Below are 20,729 nucleotides of genomic sequence, written 5' to 3' on the forward strand. Positions count from 1 at the left end.
CTCCAATGTCCTGGCGTCTTTCCTCAAGTGCGGCGCCCAGAATTGGACACAATACTCCAGCTGAGGCTGAACTAGTGTCTTATACAAGTTCAACATAACTTCCTTGCTCTTGTACTCTATGCCCCTATTAATAAGCCCAGGATACTGTATGCTTTATTAACTGCTCTCTCAACCTGTCCTGCCACTTTCAATGACTTATGCACATATACATCCAGGTGTCTCTGCTCCTGCAACCCCTTTAGAATTGTACCCTTTATTCTATATTGTCTCTCCATGTTCTTCCTACCAAAGTGAATCACTTCACATTTCTCTGCATTGAACTCCATCTGCCACTTGTCTGCCCATTCCACCAACTTATCGTTATCCTTTTGAAGTTCTACACTATCTTCCTTCCAGTTCACAATGCTTTCAAGTTTCATATCATCTGCAAACTTTGAAATTGTACCCTATACACCAAGGTCTAGGTCATTAATATCAGGAAAAGGAAGGGTCCCAGCACTGTTCCCTGGGGAACTGTACTAAAAACCTCCTTCCAGCCTGGAAAACATCCATTAACCACTACTCTTTGTTTCCTGTCACTCAGCCAGTTTTGTATCCATGTTGCTACTGTCCTTTTTATTCCATGAGCTACAAGTTTGCCCTCAAGTCTGTTGTGTGGCATTGTATCAAACGCCTTTTGAAAGTCCATGTACACCACATCCAACAGCATTGCCCTCATCAATCCTCTTTTACCTCCTCAAAAAACCCCAGTAAGTTAGTTAAACATGATTTTCCCTGAAGAAATCCTTGCTGGCTTTCTTTGATTCACATTTGTCCATGTGACGATTGATTTTGTCCCTAATTATTTTTACCAGAGGTTTTCCCACCACCGAAGTTAAACTGACTGCCCTGTAGTTGCTTGGCTTATCGTTGCACCCTTTCTTGAACAAGGGTTTAACATTTGCAATTCTCCAGTCCTTTGGCATCACCCCCGAGTCTAAGGAAGACTGGAAAATTATGGCCAGTGCCTCTGTGATTTCCACCCTCACTTCCCTCAGTATCCTTGGATGCATCTCATCCGGCCCTGGTGCTTAATCTACCTTAAGTACAGACAGCCTATATAATACTTCAATTTTAAACCCTTCTAGTGTCTGACATGCGTCCTCTTTCACCATTGCCTGGGTTGCATTTTCTTTGGTAAAGACCGATGCAAAGTATTCATTTAATACCTCAGCTATGCCCTCTGCCTCCATGTGTAAATCCGCTTTCTGGTCCGTAATTGGCCCCACTCTTCCTTTTACCACCTTTTTTACTATTTATATGCCTATAGAAAACTTTGGGATTTCCTTTAATGCTAGCTGCCGGTCTCTCCTCTTGTTCTCTTTTTGCTTCTCTTATTTGCTTTTTCACTTCCCCTCTGGACCTTCTATATTCAGCCTGGTTCTCAATAGTATTTTCTACCTAGCATCTGTCGTAAGCAGATCATCTTTAATCTCTAATTCTTTTGTCATCCAGGGAGCTCTGGATTTGTTTGCTGTACATTTCCCCTTGGAGGAACATACCTTGACTGTGCCCAAACTATCTCCTCTTTGAAGGTCGCCCATTATTTATCTACCAGTTTTCCTGCCAGCTATTGACTGCATTTATTCACTCCTGCTCCATTCTTACCCCATTGAACTTGGCCTTCCCCCAGTTAATTATTATTACCCTGGATTGCTCTTTGTCCTTTTCCATAGTCAGTCTAAGCCTTATGATCACTATCCCCTAATTGCTCTCCTACTGCTACTTGAACCACTGTATGAAACCAACAAGAGGGAATCTAACCATCTCCCCTTGACATTTAACGGCATTACCATTGGTGAATTCCCCACTATCAATATCCTAGGGGCTACCATTGACCAGAAACTGAACTGGAGTAGCCATATAAATACCGTGGCTACAAGAGCAGGTCAGAGGCTAGGAATCCTGAGGCGAGTAACTCACCTCCTGACTCCCCAGAGCCTGTCCACCATCTACAAGGCACAAGTCAGGAGTGTGATGGAATACTCTCCACTTGCCTGGATGGGTGCAGCTCCAACAACACGCAAGAAGTTTGACACCATCCAGGGCAAAGCAGCCCACTTGATTGGCACCCCATCTACAAATATTCACTCCCTGCACCACCGACGCACAGTGGCAGCAGTGTGTACCATCTACAAGATGCACTGCAGCAATGCACCAAGGCTCCTTAGACAGCACCTTCCAAACCCATGACCTCTACCCACTAGAAGGACAAGGGCAGCAAATACATGGGAACACCACCACCTGCAAGTTCCCCTCCAAGTCACACACCATCCTGACTTGGAACTATATCGCCGTTCCTTAACTGTCGCTGGGTCAAAATTCTGGAACTCCCTTCCTAACAGCACTGTGGGTATACCTACCCCATATGGACTGCAGCGGTTCAAGAAGGCAGCTCACCACCACCTTCTCGAGGGCAATTAGGGATGGGCAATAAATGTTGGCCAAGCCAGCGACGCCCACATCCCATGAATGAATTTTTAAAAAAAATGCTCCCCCACTGCCACTTCTACCACTTGTCCGGCTTCATTCCCAAGGATTAAGTCCAGTGCTGCTCCTGTAGGACTCTCTACCTGCTGGCTCAAAAAGCTCTCCTGTATGCACTTTAAGAATTCTGCCCCCTGTAAGCCTTTTACACTGTTACTATCCCCTCTAATATAGGGGAAGTTGAAATCCCCTACTATTAACCTATTATTTTTGTACGTCTGAGATTTGCCTACATATCTGTTCCTCTATCTCTCCTTGACTGTTTGGAGGCTTGTAGTACACTCCCAGCCACATAATTGCCCCCTTTTTGTTTATACGTTCTACTCATATGTCCTCATTAGAGGAACCTTCTAAGATATCATCCCTCCTTACTGCAGTAATTGACTCCTTAATCAACAGTGCAATGCCACCTCCTTTTCTACCCCCAATCAAAACTGCTACCCCTCCCCCCTTTTTTCCTTTCCTATCTTTCCAGAACACCTTGTACCCAGGAATATTTAACACCCAGTCCTGCCCTTCTTTGAGCCAGGTCTCTTACAGCCACAACATCATATTTCCACATGGCATTCTGCGCCTGTACCTCACCAGTCGTCTTAACCATATTCATGCACATACCATTCACATACATGCACATTAACCCTGATTCAGACTTTATTACTTTCTCCCTTACTCTGACCCCACCTAATAACATACTATTCCCTACTCTTGTGCTATCTATCTCCCCCAGTATTCTGTGCACCTTGGTATTCCTCTCTAATGCTTGCTCCTGGTTCCCACGCTCTGACAAGTTACCAGTTTTGCTTCCCTCCAACCTGAGCTCCCTGTCAGGTTCCCATCCCCCTGACAATTTAGTTTAAACCCTCCCCAACCACACTAGCAAATCTCTCTGAGGATATTTATCCCAGTCCTGAAAAGATGCAACCCGTCCATCTTGTACAGGTCCCACCTGCCCCAGAACCAGTCCCAATGTCATGGAAATCTGATGCCCTTGCTCCTACACCAATTCTCCAGCCACTTATTCAATTGCTGTATTCTGCTATTCCTATGCTCACTTGCACGTGGGACTGGGAGTAATCCTGAGATTACTGCTTTTGTGGTTCTCCTTTTCATCTTCCAGCTCCTTAAAATCTGCTTTCAGGACCTCATCCCCCTTCTTACCTATGTCATTGTTACCAATGTGGACCACGACCTTTGCTGTTCTCCCCTCCCCCAGAAGAATGTCTTGCAGCCTCTCAGTGACATCCTTGACCCTGGCACAAGGGAGGCAACACACACCAGGAGTCACATTTACTGCTGCAGAAATGCCTGTCTGTTCCTCTAACAAATCCCCAATCACTACTGCTCTTCCATTCCTCTTCCTCCCCTTCTTTGCTGCTGAGCCACCTGTGGTGCCACAAACTTGGTTCTGACTGCACTCCTCTGAGGAACCATCTACTCACCAGTATCCAAAATGGAATATCGATTAGCGAGTGAGATCATATCAGGGGACTCCTGCACTACCTGCTTGGTTCTCCTAGACTGCCTGACAGTCACTCATTCCCTATCTGCCTGCATGCTCCGAACCTGTGGTGTGATCATGTAGCCCTGCGCTCCTACGTGGGTAAATTCCAGTTAAATGCTAACTTCAGACCAGACTTTTATGAAGATAACAACAAAATGTTTGAATATTTCTAACTAGAAGTGCAGATCATTGCTAAATATAAAGTGGGGTAATTTGTATTTGCAAAATCCATCATGAGGATGAGTAAACAGGATCAGTCTTGTCCTTTTAAGAAGCACGTGACTCTCAATCATCTGAAAGGGGAGAGCTGCACAACCCAGCCTGTGGAGTGTGGTCAGGAAGAAACTTGCAACAAATGCGAACTTGCATTGTTTGCACATCTATTTTTTCACAAAATAATACATTATTAAATGTGGCTATCTCTTCAAAAAAAAAGTGAGGGTGACCCAAAGAAGATCTTTAAGATTATGAAGGCATTTGATAGGATAGATGTAGAGATATTTCCCCTCGTGGGTGAGTCCAAAATCCGTGGCCATAAATACAAGGGAGTCACTAAAAAGCAATGAGATGTTTGTTTATTTACCCAGAGTGGAACCTGCTACCACAAGGAGTAGTTGAAATAAATAGCATAGATGCATTTCAGGGGAATCTAGAAAAGTGCATGCGGGGGAAAATGAATAGAAGGATGTGTTGATAGGGTTAGATGAAGTAATGTGGGAAAATGTTCATTTGAAGTATTAACACTGGCATAGGCCAGTTGGACTGAATGGCCTGTTTAGTGCTGTAAATACTTTCTAATACTACAGATTTAAAACACACCATTGCACCATGTGAAATGTTTGAAATGCTCTAAATATTCCGCTCTAATGTCCACTTACCCTGTTCCCTGCCATCAAGAAAGCATAAAAAGGGGGCAGTGGGTGAAATCTCGGCAGATATACGAAACAAAAGCTTTTCGCTTGAGACGCAAATCGTTGCACCCAACTTTTTACATTCAATTTTTTTATGCAGTGCAGCAAACTTTTCTTGAAATCTGAAAGTTGCCTACCATTTGCACTAACTTTTCTTTGCCAAATGCACCTTTTTCAGCAAAGATTAGTGTCAGTTACCTGAAACCTGCTCATTGCCTTACATTTCGGTACATTTGACTATCTTGTTTTCCTGTTGTACTGATGCTCTTTTGAGGTCACCTGATCAAATACTTCAATAACCCCAACGCCTAAATGACAGACTGGAGGGAGGGTTCAGGTATAATCTACAGAACAGCACTTTTTTTCTTGCATAAAAATTGCAATCCAAAGTGGGAGCGGTATAACTTACTGGGTACTTTCTTAAGGCTTTTTAAGGTATGGCTTTTTCTAAGGACAACAGTTAAACCTTATTGTAAATTCAAGGAACTTGCGAAATAAGGTCTCTTGTATCGTTTGCTTTAATGGACTGGAGGAAATATATGCAAGATTTTCAGTCAGCATTTGTTGCATATAATTTTACTTAGCTCTTAGAACAGTGGCGCAGTGGTTAGCACTGCAGCCTCACAGCTCCAGCAACCTGGGTTCAATTCTGGGTACTGCCTGTGCGGAGTTTGCAAGTTCTCCCTGTGTCTGCGTGGGTTTCCTCTGGGTGCTCCGGTTTCCTCCCACAGCCAAAAGACTTGCAGGTTGATGGGTAAATTGGCCATTATAAATTGTCCCTCGTATAGGTAGGTGGTAGGGGAATATAGGGACAGGTGAGGATGTGGTAGGAATATGGGATTAGTGTAGGATTAGTATAAATGGGTGGTTAATGGTCGGCACAGACTTGGTGGGCCGAAGGGCCTGTTTCAGTGCTGTATATCTAAATCTAAACAGCTGGGACACATCCCAGTATGCAACTTTTGTTTGCCCAAGACTGCTAACGTAGTTCACAAATTTATAAACCGATAACATGATGGCTGTTGAGCCTACGATCATACAAATTAGGAGCAATAGTAGGCACTCTATTTTATTGTACAGATTTGACCATCTGGTTCTCTGGCCTTTTTGCACTACTTAAATAGTGCAGTCAGCTGTGTTGTCGCAGAGCATTAACATTTTACTTCTCAAATGCTCAAATTTTATCTGTTAAAATTGCAATTTGTTTAGAATCTCTCCTACGCAGAAATGTGGGGATGCTTTCCTTTCCCCAGCACTCAAATTCTTCACCTTGAGCACAGAAAAGGGCAGAGGGGAAAACGTGGGGATGTTGTCTTTTCCTCCGAAATCTGCTAAAAATGTCTCTGATTTTGCTTCATCAATGTTTGTTTGTATTAGTTAGGCTAGAGGAATTGAAGGAGTGGTTAAAATATCTACTAGATATTTATACCAGAAGTATAAGTTTCTTGTTTGGGGGTATGAAATGATAGAAGCAAAGTAACTTTGCATTTTTGAGAAGCTCTTCAGAAGTAGCTTGCTTTGCCCTCTTTCCGCAACCCCCCCCAAATGTTTGGGCTGATTAAAAAAAAAAAATTGAAGGGTCACATTTCTACTTTCTCCATAATGAGGATTTCAGATTGTGTGTGACAGAACTTCATGAGGTCGTTGTGGGAAATTCCACAGAGAGGCAGCCTTTTAAAACTGGGAGAATCTGTCTTGTAAATATAGCTCACCTTTAGTAGTAAACTGCAGTAATCATGAAGACTGAGTAGCCTCCAATATGTTCTCCATAGCAGTAGTATGTGGTCGTAATGCTGTGACATATTTTGCTAGTTAAAATTTCATCTACAGGTTTAGATTATAAGTGCTCCTGTTTTCTTCAAAAAAAGGCAAACCACATGTTACTAGGTGCTCCACTAGTTTTGGATTGAGTCAATTACTTGATGCAGAAAGATGAATTAAATTGAGCAAAAATTAGCCAGGTTAGAGCAGGGAAGGAAGAGATCATGAGTAAGATTATCTTAATCTGTTAGAATGGTTCCCTACTCTAATGCAGAAATATTCCCATTTATTCAAGGCTGTGGTGCTCGAAAAGTTGCCACATTGGGTTAAAGCTATTTTTTTTTTCTCCTTTAGGATGAATCTGTTGTGAAATGTGCCTCTAAACTCCAGATAATGAGTTCTGCCCTGGATGTGCTGAGACTGAGGCCAAAAATGATGGCTATGACCTGGAAAGAGCAATTTTATAGAATAAAAGCAGCTGCGACTGATTGGAATATCAAGCGGCACTTGATGTTGGCTTGGGGTCTTGTACTTCAAGCAAATCACTTTATAGAATCTGATACTGGTATGCTTCATTTTAAAGAGTAAACTAATCTAATGCATTAGAATATCCTGAAAGTTAAAGTTAAGCACTAACCATTTGAAATATACTTCTGGTATAAATGTCATGCCCCATTCAGCACATGGTTTGACCTTTTTAAAGCAGGTGGAGCACTTTTTTTTTGCTGGAGTAGATTTCAAATGTGGATTCAAAAAATCCAGGCAAGTAGGTTGATAAAGGTGGCAGCTCTGGTTCCTATTGCTGCTTTCTGGCAAAAACTAATGGAGCTGTACTTCAGTATTTTTTGTTAAAGTATGTTGTCTTTGGGTGAAAGCCTATTAGAAGGTTGCACCGTTCAGTTCATTGGGTCCCCCTGGAGATTCAGAGGAATACTTTTTTTTGGCATGGTTTAGTTCATATGCCTGCTTCAAGAAGTATTTGGTTCTGGCGATGTGTTTCTGTTGTCTCCGCAGGAAAATTGGAGGTTCTACTTCAACTTATAACTTTTAAGAGCACTGAAGGATTTTACTTTCACCTGGAGCCCTTTGTACTAAAAAGGATGATTAGGGTCATAATGCAGATAATTCAGGTGCTATGACTGGTGGATAGCAAGCTCAAGGATGTGCACTACCCCTACATTACAACAGTGATTACGCTTCAGTAGTAACTCATGGCTGGAAAACAGACATGTCCTGACGTTGTGTAAACACTATTATCAATGCAGGTTCTTTCTTTCGTTTGTTCTTTACTTGAGCATTCAAGAGCCCCACAGCTTGCATTGGAGGCTAAATGTAGAGGAAGTTCGTGCTCATTCAATGTTGGCTTGGTATCTGCGGCAACCTTGATGCTGCAGCAGGAAACTTATTTAGAGGAAAATTCACGAACTTAAGACTAGTTGCTGTCACAGCTGGTTTTGAGTTTACTCATGAGATAAAACTTTTATGGATAAAGAGTCTCTGCCAATGCAGAACCTAACCTTCTGTAGGACTTGATTTCACTTTGTTGAATATCATCTTGGAACCACTAGATTGCTTCAAGATCATCCCGTTGTATTTTTCACATCCTTAGCAGGATTTGGGCTCTTCTGGGTGAAGCCTGCAGTTGGTGGCAGCAGTCATTTTAACAAAAGCTAATAAGGCGTTATGCATTGGACCACTCTAACCTCTTCAAATGATGGTCCCTGAAGAATACTTTGCTTTGTCTGCTTCAACCAGGGGATGACTTGCTTTAAGATAGATAAATTGACAGTATTATTTGTTTTTTTCTCACCTGCTGGATAATGCTTCTCACACAGTATTAACTGTACGTCTTCAAAGTTGAATAATGTGGATACAGCCCATAGATTCATCACTGTGAATGGCTTGAACAGCTGCTCTGGGTGAGCTCTGTCCTTTCAATGAAGATATTCATTCTGTGTTTGTGACCTTGTTCTAGGGAGCAACATAAAACAAACCAGGTGAAAACCAGTCATATGGCTTTGCCATGTCAGTGGTATTTTTCCTTATTTAGCCTCTGGTTCTTTTGCCAATCACCTGTTTAAATTTGTTGCTGTCCGGTTGTTGACCATTCAATCAAGTTGTCTGGTTTAAACTTTCTGTTTCTGTTATAGTTGAGCGAGATTGTGGAATTGTGAATAATGTTCTTTACTGAGTTGTCGATCTGGTAGTGTAGGTTGATGAACAAAGTATCAAACCCCAAGATGGCTACTTCCACTTCTGGAACAGCACATAGCTGCTTCACCCCTCCTCCACAAAAGCTCAGTCCTTGATTTTTCTCGTCGGTCTCCCTAATTCCATCATTAAACTCAAGAGGCTCATATCCTATACCATAGTGTTCTATACATTTTCTCTGTCCTTGCTGAAGTTCACTGGCTGTCCTGAGGGGTCTTGACCAGGTGGATGTGGAAAGGATGTTTTCCCCCTTGTGGGAGAATCTCAAACTAGGGGTCACTGTTTAAAAATGAGGGGTCGCCCATTTAAGACAGATGAGGAGAAATTTTTTCCTGAGGGTTGTGGGTCTTTTGTAATTCTCTTTCTCAAAAGGCAGTGGAAGCAGAGTCTTTGAATATTTTTAAGGCAGAGGTAGATAGATTCTTGATATTCAAGGGGGTGGAAGGTTATCGGGGTAGGTGGAAATGTGGAGAAATCAGTTCAGCCATGAATTTATTGAATGGCGGAGCAGGCTCAAGGGGTCGAGTGGCCTACTCCTGCTCCTAATTCGTATGTTCATATTTTAAATCAATTACTTCACATCTCCACGTTTTCCCCACCCTGCACCAATCCATGCTGTCGTTCTCTTGTTACCATCTTCACACTTCATCAGACCCCTCAGCCACCCTGGTATTCTACAATTCCTGTGAAAACGTCCACTCCTCAACTCATCATTCCATTTTACAAGGTTTCCTCCAAATGACCAACTTTGACTCTAACCCTTATCCTATTGCTTAGTTGTCCACCGCTCTCCAGTAAAATACCTATTTGTTGTGTGAATGGCATGTTGGTGGGAAGTGGTTGGATTTTGATTGGCTGTTTCCACAGAAGTTCAGCTTTCCTTGGCAATGGTAAATTCTAGCTGACGTCTTAATTGTTTCATGACCTGGTGAAACATGAAACTTAGTCTCTAGTTACATTGTGTCATCGGCAGTCAAAAGACTAGATGGTTAGAATGATGTGTTAACACAATGTTTCTCACTCCTCTTCCAATGTAAGTAGGATGCACTGGATAATACCAAGACCTTGCCGTTTTCCCCAAAGTTGGATCGGAGTCTTCATTTATTCATAGATATTTTACTACCTTTGAATTGGGAGCACTGTACCTGCAGTATGTAACCTAACAATTTTTCCTACTCTGAAGACCAGGACTAGTCTGGGAAATACCAACATTTCTTGGTATGTGGACTGACATTCAAGAGGGAAGAACCAGATAATTTCTGGACTTCTATTTTTTTTCCCCCAGAGACACCACTTGCGAGTGGCCAAGCTTGAACTGAGCAGATTTTTCTCATCAGAAGTACCATAAATTTATCTGGTACTTCTCAGATGAATTAGTGGTTGGAGCATTTTATGAGGAGTGGGTGATGCCAAGCAGGAGGTGAAGGAATGTAAATGGCCAAATCGAAGACATGGTCAAAAATGTAGGTTTTTAAAGAGGTCTTTGAAGATGGGTGCCAATGCTGTAGTGGTTGGGCAAGTGAAATCCAGAACACTAGTATATCATGGCTGTAAGACTGGTTGCCCATGAGGGGCAGGCAAGTCATTTGAATTGAGACTATTCCTATATTAAAAATTAAAATCAACACTCTTTTTAAATTAATGATGCTCGATTAGCTATTAATTTTACTTAGCAATGGCATAATGTACTTTTATTCTCCAGATGTATTGCAGTATATTATAGACTCCCAAACGTCAGTGATGAAATCTCAGGGTCTTCTAAGCTCGTCAGACTCCGGAGGCCTTGAGGCAGGTCCACCTGATTTGGATGGAGCATGTTTGAATCAGTTCGTGAGCAAGATTCAACTGTGGCCTGCACTGGAGTATCTGGCATTACTCTGCAAGTTTAAAGTGGTGGCAGAGCTTTTGGATTTATCATTAGTCTCCAGGTAAGCAAAGGAAAGTGAGTTTCTTCAATAGCTGCTATACCACTTGCTTTTTTAAAAAAAACAAAACCTGCTCAAACCTAAAGGCAGGCAGGTGGAGGATATTTGATAAACCAGTTGATATGGAACTTTAACACATTCATCTTCTGTGGCTTACAATAAGTCAAATAACATTGGCCTTGATTTCCACTCCAAATGGAGCCAAGGGACATATCACGCCTTTCCCTCCCCAATCTGGCAGACTCAAATTTTGAGTGGCAGGTGGCAAGGGCAACTACCCCAAGCAGACGTGTCCTCTTCAACTGTGCATTATGGGCTCTTGTTCACTTTCTTTTTAATATGCAGATTTTATCATTCAATAGAAAATCCTTTAAGGGTTTTAATAGGAAATGATATGCACTAACAATCTCATGATTTAATAACAACGTGCGAGTTGATTGCCTATAATTTCAAATTTGTATCCCAAACAAGACTTTTTCAAAATGGTGGCAAAATTGTTCTGCAAAGCGCAAAGTAACTTACTGAAAAACATAGCTTTTTTTTTTGCAAAGATAACCTGACTCTTCCCCTTCAGGCTCCAAGGAGAGGGCTTGTAATTTTCTGTAACATCAAAGGGAACATGGGGATTATTGTTTCCAGTATAGTTTCAGTTTATATATGGGTTATTGCATTATTTGCCTGTATGTATAGAAGGTGAAAAAATACTTTACCAACAGCACACAATGCCCATGATTTGTTATCTTTACTTTTTCTCTTCATTGACAACCAAAAACAATAAATTGGGCCTCATGGGCACAATGAGCAATAAAGTAAGTTTTTTATTTTTGTTTTCTAACACAGAAAATCTGGATAGACTATTGGTCTTCAGTTAGCCAAACAGCATTAAATGCATTAACATATTAAATTTCTGCATGTATTCTCCAACAGTGCCAGAACTAAACCAGATCAGTCAATGGTACATGCTGAACTTTGTCAGCTAATAACATTCTGCTTGAGATTGACTCCAATGGCTGCTCGAGAACTCAGAGGATTTTGGTACTTAGCACAGGTTGAGGTGAGCACAAATACAACTGGTCAAATTGCACTTGGAAATGCTCTGATATGATGGTGTTTTGTTTTTTTACCTGGGCAGCAGAAGAAGCATTTTGTTGCACTTTATAGGACCTGTTGTCCTGGTCAGTTATGCGATGTAGAAATGATTCACATCCTAGTGCTAGATTTTGAGAGAAGGGAAAATGGAGAAATATGGAATAAGGAAAAAAAAAAAGCACCTTTTTGTGAGCATAAGTCTAATGCTTTGTTACTTGTGGAACTTTACTTTATCTGGCTATCCAATACCTGACCTGGAAGTTTTTGATGTTTGTGATGCATCCTGGTAAGTTAGTTCCCCAGCGTTAATGATTTATCTCGCCAGCATGAAAGGCTATTCAAACATTTATATGGCCTTTTCTGTAAATATAGGATGTTAACAGGTAATTTAAAGTGGAAGCTGTTGGTCACTGAAGCATCCTTTGTTCTGAATTAGTCATTATATAACTGACTCCTCCTAAAGATCAAAGTACATCACAGACATCCTGTCAGTTACAGAATGACCTGAATTGATTTGAAGGAGAAAATTTGCTGCTTGTTTTAATGGTTTTTTCTTTACATTGATTGCACTGCAGCCGCAATGAGTTTTTTTTTCTCCTGTGAGCCAAAATAAGTTGGCCTCGACAAAATGGCAAAATTGGCTACCTGCTCAACTGTGACCACTTAATATCCAGTTGGATGATTTGAGTTTGGCTCATCACTGCCCAATTGGAATGTTGTCTAGCAAATTAATTCTTGAAGCATCTGGTGTTCAAGGCTTCCCAAGTACTATATTGTACTGTTGAAACAATGTAACCCTGACAGGTCAGAAAAAATGCGGTACTATAAGTTATGTAAATTTAGACATGTACACCAGATAATGTCAGTGAAAGAATGAGGAAAATATTTGATTATTTGAGAGTCAGCTTACAAAATCAACTTTTTCACATCCCAGCTCTCTCCTGAAGAATTAAATTTGCTGTGTTCAGAACTTTTGTCGACTGTATTTGGAGCATTTTGGAGCAGTTCTGTCACAACCGATCCTGACTATTGGCTGACCTGGAAACCCCCAGCATCTGTAGATGATGACTGGTTGCCAGAAACTCTTATCAACAAATCCTTAAAGGTTGGTTTGTTTTCCTTTTGTAAATTAAATCATTTGTATGGACACTAGGTTTATTTTACTGCAGCCTATCAAAATGAATACTACGTGCACTGATAGTTAATGAGCAAATAGTTGCACAAATGATGCTCCTATCAAACCTGGAATACCCAACAGTTTTTTTTTTGAAGTGCAGCATTGTTAGACAATTCAAACTCTGCACCTAGGGAATGGTGCCTATTAAGTGAAGTGAACAACATCCTCTTCAGCTTCCCTGCAGTGTTTAAGATAATGCACCATAATTGTATTTGAATTGTAAACTAAGTTGACCACTTCCTACTCCTCTGTTGACCCACCTTCATTTGATTTACTCATATCAGGATGTAGCCAAAGTGTCTCTAACAATGGTTTCTCTTCCCATCTTGTGCTGTTGCATCAAGTCTTCCAAGGATTCATTTTTTTTTTATTTACATGAAAATCTTGGCATCTGCAAGTATATGAATAACATCCAGCTCTGGAAGTCAGGAAAGCAAGTTGTGAGGAGGATATATAGAGTCTGCAAAGGGATATAGATAGGTTAAGCAAGTGGGCAAAAATTTGGCAGTTGGAGTATAATGTGGGCAAATGTGAGGTTGGCCACTTTGGCAGGAAGAATAGAAAAACAGCATATTATTTACATGGAGAGAGACTGCAGAATGCTGCATTACAGAGGAACCTGGGTGTCCTTGTACATGAATCACAAAAAGTCTGCATGCAGGTGCAACAAGTAATTAAGAAAAATGGAATGTTGGCCTTTGCAAGGGGGATGGAGTATATATAAGTAGGTAAGTGTTGCTACAACTGTACAGGGCATTGGTGAGAGTGCACCGAGAGCACTGTTTACAGTTTTGGTTAACTTATTTAAGGAGGGACATACTTGCATTGGAAGTAGTTCAGAGAAGGTTCACTTGGCTGATTCCTGTGATGAAGGGGTTTGCATTATGAAGAAAGGTTGAGTTGGTTGGGCCTATACATTGGAGTTTAGAAGATTGAGAGGTGATTTTATTGAAATGTATAAGATTGAAGGAACTTGACGGTAGATGCTGAGAGGATGTTTTCTTGGGGAAATCTAGAACTAGAGGGCACAGTTCTAAGTTAAGGGGTCTCCCATTTAGGACAGATGAGGAATTTCTTCTGAGGGTTGTTTGTGTTTAATTGTTTAATTTAGCGTTGAATACATTCAGATTTTTGATTGACTAGAGAGTCAAGGGTTATGGGGGCAGGCAAGCAATTGGAGTTAAGGCCACAATTAGGTCAGCAATGATCTTATTTAATGGTGGAGCAAGTTTGCAGGGCGGAATGGCTACTCGTGTTCTTGTGCTCGCAAGCAGTCACTACAGAGCCAGTTGTCTTGACTTCCTCCAGCGTAATGTGAAAACAAGCCGCTGTTTTTAGCCTCCACTCCTTTGCCCCTACTTCCATCCCCTTTCCTGGTCACTTGCTTGGTTTGAACTAAACTAAACTTGAACATTTTGTTCAACCTGTCCTTGATTTCAGACCTCATCCTCTCCATCATATAGACTGCCTACTTTCACCTCAGCAAAATTGCCCACCTCAACTTTTCTGCTGCTGCAATCCTTGTATGTAACTATCAGCTCCAGACTTGACATATATCCTTGTTGTTTGCCAATAAATTCCAACTGTTCAGATCTCTGCTACATGTATTGTATCCCACTCGCCCATAACACCAGTACTTGGCTCCTTGTCATTTGGTTTCAGTTGTTCTACAGACTTGCCATCTTCGCAGTTTCCCCCCAAATCTCTGCTCATCCGGCTCTAGACTCGTGCATCCTTTTCTCTCTTCACCCCACCATTGTCTGTAATTCCCTTTTGCAGTCTCCATTTTGCATTCACATGCCCTCCTCTTGCTCATGTGCTCACTGTTTTCACTCCCTTTTGAAAACCTTCTCAAAACCCATTTATTTGTCCAAACTTTTGGTCACTACTCCAAATCTCATTTTCTGACTTGGTGTCTGTTTTCCATGGGTAGTCCAAAGGCAGCTCAGAGATAATTTATATTCAAGACAATGTGTAAGAGTATATCAAGCGTTAGTAATCTGATGTCATTGCACTGCTGTGACATGTTTGGCTGCATCTGTGATCCTCCGTAATGGGTTTCCTGATCTCCACGTAGTGGAATAGTGTTGTCAGGGACCTGGGAAATGGGTTGCCTAGTATCTTGGCTGCAGATGCTGCATTGTAGAGGGAGTGAAAGAAAGGAAAAGCTTCCTTTCAAAAAGAAGGAATCTTGTGCATGAACCGTGTAGTCAAATTAGAACAATTGCTTGGTAATTGAAACCAGTTTTTGGACATGTGCTATTGCCCAAAGAATATTTGTTTTCCTCTAGGGACCTGGCATTTTATGTCGAGCTGTTGAGTCCAAGTGTTTCTTCGAGATTCTGATCAACACCAATCTAGGCACTTGCGGGTCTGTCAGTGGGATTGATGTGATAATGGCATCCCATGTGACGTTGGGAGAGTGGCTGGAACGAACTCAGCAATTACAAGAAGTCAGCTCAGTCTTGTGGACCAACATGGCTGTTGGTTCCTTTGCAGAATTCCGGTATGTCATTTATTTCAGGCTCCTTTTTCTGTCAGAGGAATTAGTGAAAATGAGCATTCCTATTATGACTTTATTCGTTAGGATACTTTCATGGGTGTTTCAGAGCAAACAACTGATAAAAATTGGATGTAAAAATAAATTTCTACCACATTGGACTGTGAGGGTGAGACTCATCCTTTTTCAGCTGAGCTCTCAATCTCAGTGATGTCATCAATAGTGGAAGCCAGACACTTTGCTGCAGAGAAGGAGGGGGATTCAAAGGGAAAGTCCATCCCCAGAATACTCTCCAAGGGGCATTAGGAGCAGCCAGGGAGCCAGTATCCAGCCTGCTGCTTTAGTCACAGGACATTCATGGTGAGGGAATGGGAAATGCATGTTTCCTCAAATATCTTCCCGAGTCTCCCGTGCTGCTTCTGACAACCTTTCTGCTGAGTTAAAGTTGAGTTTTTGCTGCCTCGATAATGATTCTGATTTGTAATCTGAAATTGGCAGTAGAGGAAAGGTCCTAATGGTGGAGGTGTTACAAAATTCCTGCAGTGTTACAAGATTTCATTGAAAAAGGAAGGGTGGAACAAGGTCAACCTTGGATTCTAGTTGGAAGATTCTGACATGGTTCTGAGCTCTGACCTTTTCATCGTTCTGCAAAGATGCTGCTGTGAATTGTAAATCCCCAGGGGGTTTAAGTCTAATAAATTCAGAAGTATATTTGTACACCAGAGTCACTTTTTTAAAAATAACTTTGTATTGCTGCTTCTCAGCTGTCAGATGTACATTAAAATTAATGAACAATTTGAGCTTTGACTTTTTTTTTTTATTTCCTTGGGAGAGGAAGGAGAAGGACCTATTAAGTACTGAAATAGTTTCTGGAATTGTTGGCCTCTTTAGTTCATGTTGATTTGCATTAAGCCAGTTAGGGTTGCACTCAGTTACAGTGAGGATGACTGGGGAATTGAACAGCTTCTGCTTCGCTCTGAATGAGCTCAGGCAGTGCAGCTCCGTGTTTCCACTCGGCGTATCCTTGATTTCCTCCTCCTTTTCCCACAATACTCATTTTCATCAACTATGCAGAGTTCTTCAAGTGAAACAGCCCAGTTTTTTTTGCAGAATTGTAGGCAGTTAGATGGTGTGCATAGTTTTAAATGTGAATTTTTTTTTGTGCTGCCAGGATGAGGGATGTTACTGCTGGAACAATTTTTTTTTTTCCCCCCAGTAATTATCCAAAGTTCTAATTGAAGTTTAGTTTTGGACAGTGTATTTCTGTTCACAATGGCATAAGGATGTAGCAAACAGTGTGGCATAGTGGGTTAACACATTGTTCCTGTGCTGTAACTTAGCTTGGGATATGAAACCCAGTGCAAGTGTCTTCACACTTATTTGGAATGCAGGGCATATATAGGGCTTTACAAAATGAACAACTGTAATGGATGCTTGTCCAAAGACTTTTTTTAACCTAGATGTTCAATTCATATGCTATAAGAAAAGTTTAAGGACCAAATAAAATGATTTCAAATGTAATTTGTTTGTTTTGAAAAACTTGATTTGGTGTTTTTGTTTGCAGATTCACTGATTCCAGGCTGCAGCGCATATTGCTACTTAAACAGCTCCATGCGATTAAAGATCTTTTGCCAAGCGAACTTCAGGAGGAATATTTACAGATGTGTGACCAACTAGCCTTCGACAAAAATAGCACAGCCAGTTGCAGTGTTCAGAGTTTGCTCAGTGATCTTGCAGGGCAGGGAGTACTACCCGAAGATGTTGTTTCACTTCTTGTGACCTGCATACAGAAGTTTGTGGGTAAAGAAAAGGATTTTAGGAGCCTTTCAGAGCAGGCCCAGAGTGGCTGTTTATGGGTTAACCTGGGATTGCTACAGATTCAGATTTGGACACCGCAGACCAAGTTTGATCCTGCTGTTAAAAAGCTGTACAAGTTGAATTATGTTAATGAGGAGGTCAGTCATTTTTTCTTCATTATTCACTTACTGGAGCAAGTGAATTGTCTAATTTCTGTCCAATATAGTTTTTATTTTGCACTGGCAAACACCACTACACTCAACCTAGCGTATCAATGGTCAGTGATGCCTTTTGTGATGTTGCAACACTGCCATTTACCCCAATGACTCAAAACTCCAGTGACTTAAATCCTAGTGCTCCTGTGTGCTGGTGCTTTGCCTGTTCTATCTACAAGTTTCTTTCATTTTGATCTTTTGAGTTTACTCAGTGAAAGATAGATCATGGAGGGAGCTTTATAAACTGCAATAAATTTAAAAATTGATCCTAGTGCTTTGAATGTTGGACTTTCCATGACAGTTGCATCTCTTAATAGGAGAGCTTGTTTGCCTGAAATATTTAGTGTGGGAGATGGGCTTTGATGTCAAGGCACCTTGTCCATTGCTGAAATCTTGGAGGCATTCATTTTCACGCCGGTCAGAATTTAACACATTGTTTTAGGAGAAAATACAATGATGGCACAATTCCCCTTTTAATCTCTGCTCACTGTAATCTCACTGGAGCTATCTGATCTCACTGTACACTCATGCTGCGAAAGAGTTGTTGTTTCTTAGCATATAAGATTAACATGCGTTTAGAGGTGTCCTTCAGATGGCTTGTTAAATTGGGACCCCATCTGCCTGTTCTGGTGATTTCAGGTGGATGTTAAAGATCCAGTGGCATTATTTGCCAGTGCAAAGTCCTCCCAACCAACACTGCCATTGGTTATTTATCTCATTGCTGTTTCGGTGTGTAGAATAACCATCTAATTCACCAAAATGCTCTTAACTTACTGCATGGAAAGCATTAGTGGATGATGCAGGTGCATTAAATCCTTAACTGTGTGATTTGAATATCTTGGTAAAAGCAGAAATTTGTAGTTGTCCATGTTTGTTTTATTGTTTTCTCTGCCTTGAAATGTTTTGTTATGTCAAAGGTGCTTGATAAATGAAAAATTGTTTACGTTGATTAATAATAGTTTCTTCTTTTTCCTAGTTGCAACAATTGCAGTATGAGTGGAAGAGCCGGAACCTGTCTGAAAATTTATTGACAGGTTTGGAACTATTACAGGAAGGAGAGAATAGACATTGTCATCCCCGAATTAGGTGCCTAAATAAATATCCTGTCTGGCTGACAGCCAATCGGCAAAGTATAGATCAGTGTTAACATTAATTTACAACTTCCTTTCTTAGTCTCTTCAGCTCTATACTTTTCCCGGTCAAGCAGACTGGTTTTAAATTCCTGTTTCAGGTTGCCTGTGGGTGTAGCTGAGCTGGTTGGCTGACCCTATGATCTATTTTCCTCAGTAAGGAAGTGTGTTATGACTGATTAGGTTGTGAACTATTTGACTTGTGTATCAGGTTTTTGCTGTCACTTTTTTTTTTAAAGCAGTGGGAACTAATTGCGTTAAGTAACTTTTTAAATGTAATGGGCATTTGTGAATGCATAAGTCGATTCATAAGATTTAGAGGGTTCCTCCATGGAGCTTTTAAGCAACCTTTTTTGAGAGCAGATGGGTTGGGATGTTGAGCACATGCTTTGGAAGCATTGGGTTAGAGACAGTATGAGGGTTTATGTACTATTTATGTTGATTGCAGCTGAATTCTTGTGTCCTTGCTGAAAACGAATTGGTTTCCTCCTTCCCTGCGAAGATTGCAGCATATCACTGAGCCAGGCACCTTAAAATGCACCATTGATTTTTGTTAATAAACGTAGTTAGAGGACAGAAGCCCATAGTGCAGGACACCACTAAGATTGCTGGGAGTGGAGAGAGTACCAGGTAAATCAAAGTGGTGGTTCAGTGATAAGCAAACTTTGGTTTGAATGCCGACAGGAGAAATGTGATACTATGAACTGAAATAATTTTGGGGTCCTGAGTAGAATATGGTGGTTGCAACACTGTTGTTTTCAGCATCACCAGAAGATTTCTGAAGGTGGGGTGTATGTGACTCGAGGGCACCTTTTTAAACCTGCATTCTTTCTTCATTGGCCATGCAGGCACAAAAGGTTAAAGTTAATTCATCTTTTCAAGCTGATTTAATCATCATCTGAGGAGCTTGTAATACCCAATGATATTGTGTGATGCTCTCCAGCATCAAATTAGACTGAGAAAGTTGCTTTATTCAGCTGTGTCCCACAGCTCAAAAATTAAACAGTTTTGTTTTATGTAACCTAGGTTTTTGCAAGAAAGAATCAATCATCTGAAAGAGCAGATTGCAGTATTGTCCAGAAAACAGGCACACCGTCCCAGTGCACTTCCATATGATCATCTCTACCAAGATATCCACCATTACGTGAACAGTATTGCACAGAGGTCCAAAGTCAAATCCCTCCTCTCCCGTCTGCTGCAGGTCCTACAGGCGAAACGGCCTAAACCACGTCAGAGCATCCAGGTTATACTAAATGAAGAGGCAGCTTGGCAGCAATCCCATCAACAGTTCAGGAGGCGAATCAAAGAAGAGTACTCTCAATATCCTGATGTCGTGGAACCTCTCCATGCTGCCATTTTGCAGATGCAACATGGCATGAGACTTCTGGCATCTGAGGTTCACCTGTCATTAAATAACAAACTTGTTAAACAGGCTGACCTGACTAGACTCGTCACTTGCCTCTTGGCCTTCCCTTCCATTAGCTTTTCATTCCCGACTTACCTTGCTCAGTCAGATGCCTTATGTTCAAAGACATCCATGGACACCCTTAAAGGGCTTAATCAGTTCTTGTGTAAGAACTCATCAGAAGAAAAGTCTCTGCTTAAGGAACAAAGGTTGCTGCCAACACAAGAACAGCTACTGATGAATGCTCTACTGTATCTGCGTTGTCATGTACTTTCGCTGGGTGAACTGGATCAGGCATCATTGCAACTTTTCAGACACATATGTCAAGTAATTAGAATTTGACCATTTTATAATTAGTTATTTGCATGTTGGGGAATCAGGATATCAAAGTGCACGTTGTCCACCAAATAATTGAGAAAATCTTACCTGTATGTGTATTGGGTTTTATCAAATCTAGTGAAAATCTTGCTTGTCCTTGCCTCCTTTTCCCCCTCCCCATTTTTCTTGGCAGTGACTTGTACACCAACAATTCTCTGGTACATCATCCACTTGCCTGTTGATGTATAAACCTGTGCAGTAAG

General features: G+C 41.2%; 1 protein-coding gene across 1 annotated transcript in view; it reads left to right on the plus strand.

The window, feature by feature from the left end:
* Positions 1 to 20,729, plus strand: part of mdn1 (midasin AAA ATPase 1) — a 201,664-nt gene that overhangs the window by 114,745 nt on the left and 66,190 nt on the right. The window contains exons 56-63 of the mRNA XM_068026518.1: positions 7,054 to 7,264; positions 10,613 to 10,838; positions 11,763 to 11,889; positions 12,859 to 13,029; positions 15,393 to 15,607; positions 17,166 to 17,556; positions 18,590 to 18,699; positions 19,770 to 20,475. Of these exons, the coding sequence (XP_067882619.1) occupies positions 7,054 to 7,264; positions 10,613 to 10,838; positions 11,763 to 11,889; positions 12,859 to 13,029; positions 15,393 to 15,607; positions 17,166 to 17,556; positions 18,590 to 18,699; positions 19,770 to 20,475 (2,157 nt within the window). The remainder of the gene's footprint in view (positions 1 to 7,053; positions 7,265 to 10,612; positions 10,839 to 11,762; positions 11,890 to 12,858; positions 13,030 to 15,392; positions 15,608 to 17,165; positions 17,557 to 18,589; positions 18,700 to 19,769; positions 20,476 to 20,729) is intronic.

The sequence above is a fragment of the Heterodontus francisci genome, chromosome 3 (assembly GCF_036365525.1).
Source record: "Heterodontus francisci isolate sHetFra1 chromosome 3, sHetFra1.hap1, whole genome shotgun sequence".
Taxonomy (NCBI): domain Eukaryota; kingdom Metazoa; phylum Chordata; class Chondrichthyes; order Heterodontiformes; family Heterodontidae; genus Heterodontus; species Heterodontus francisci.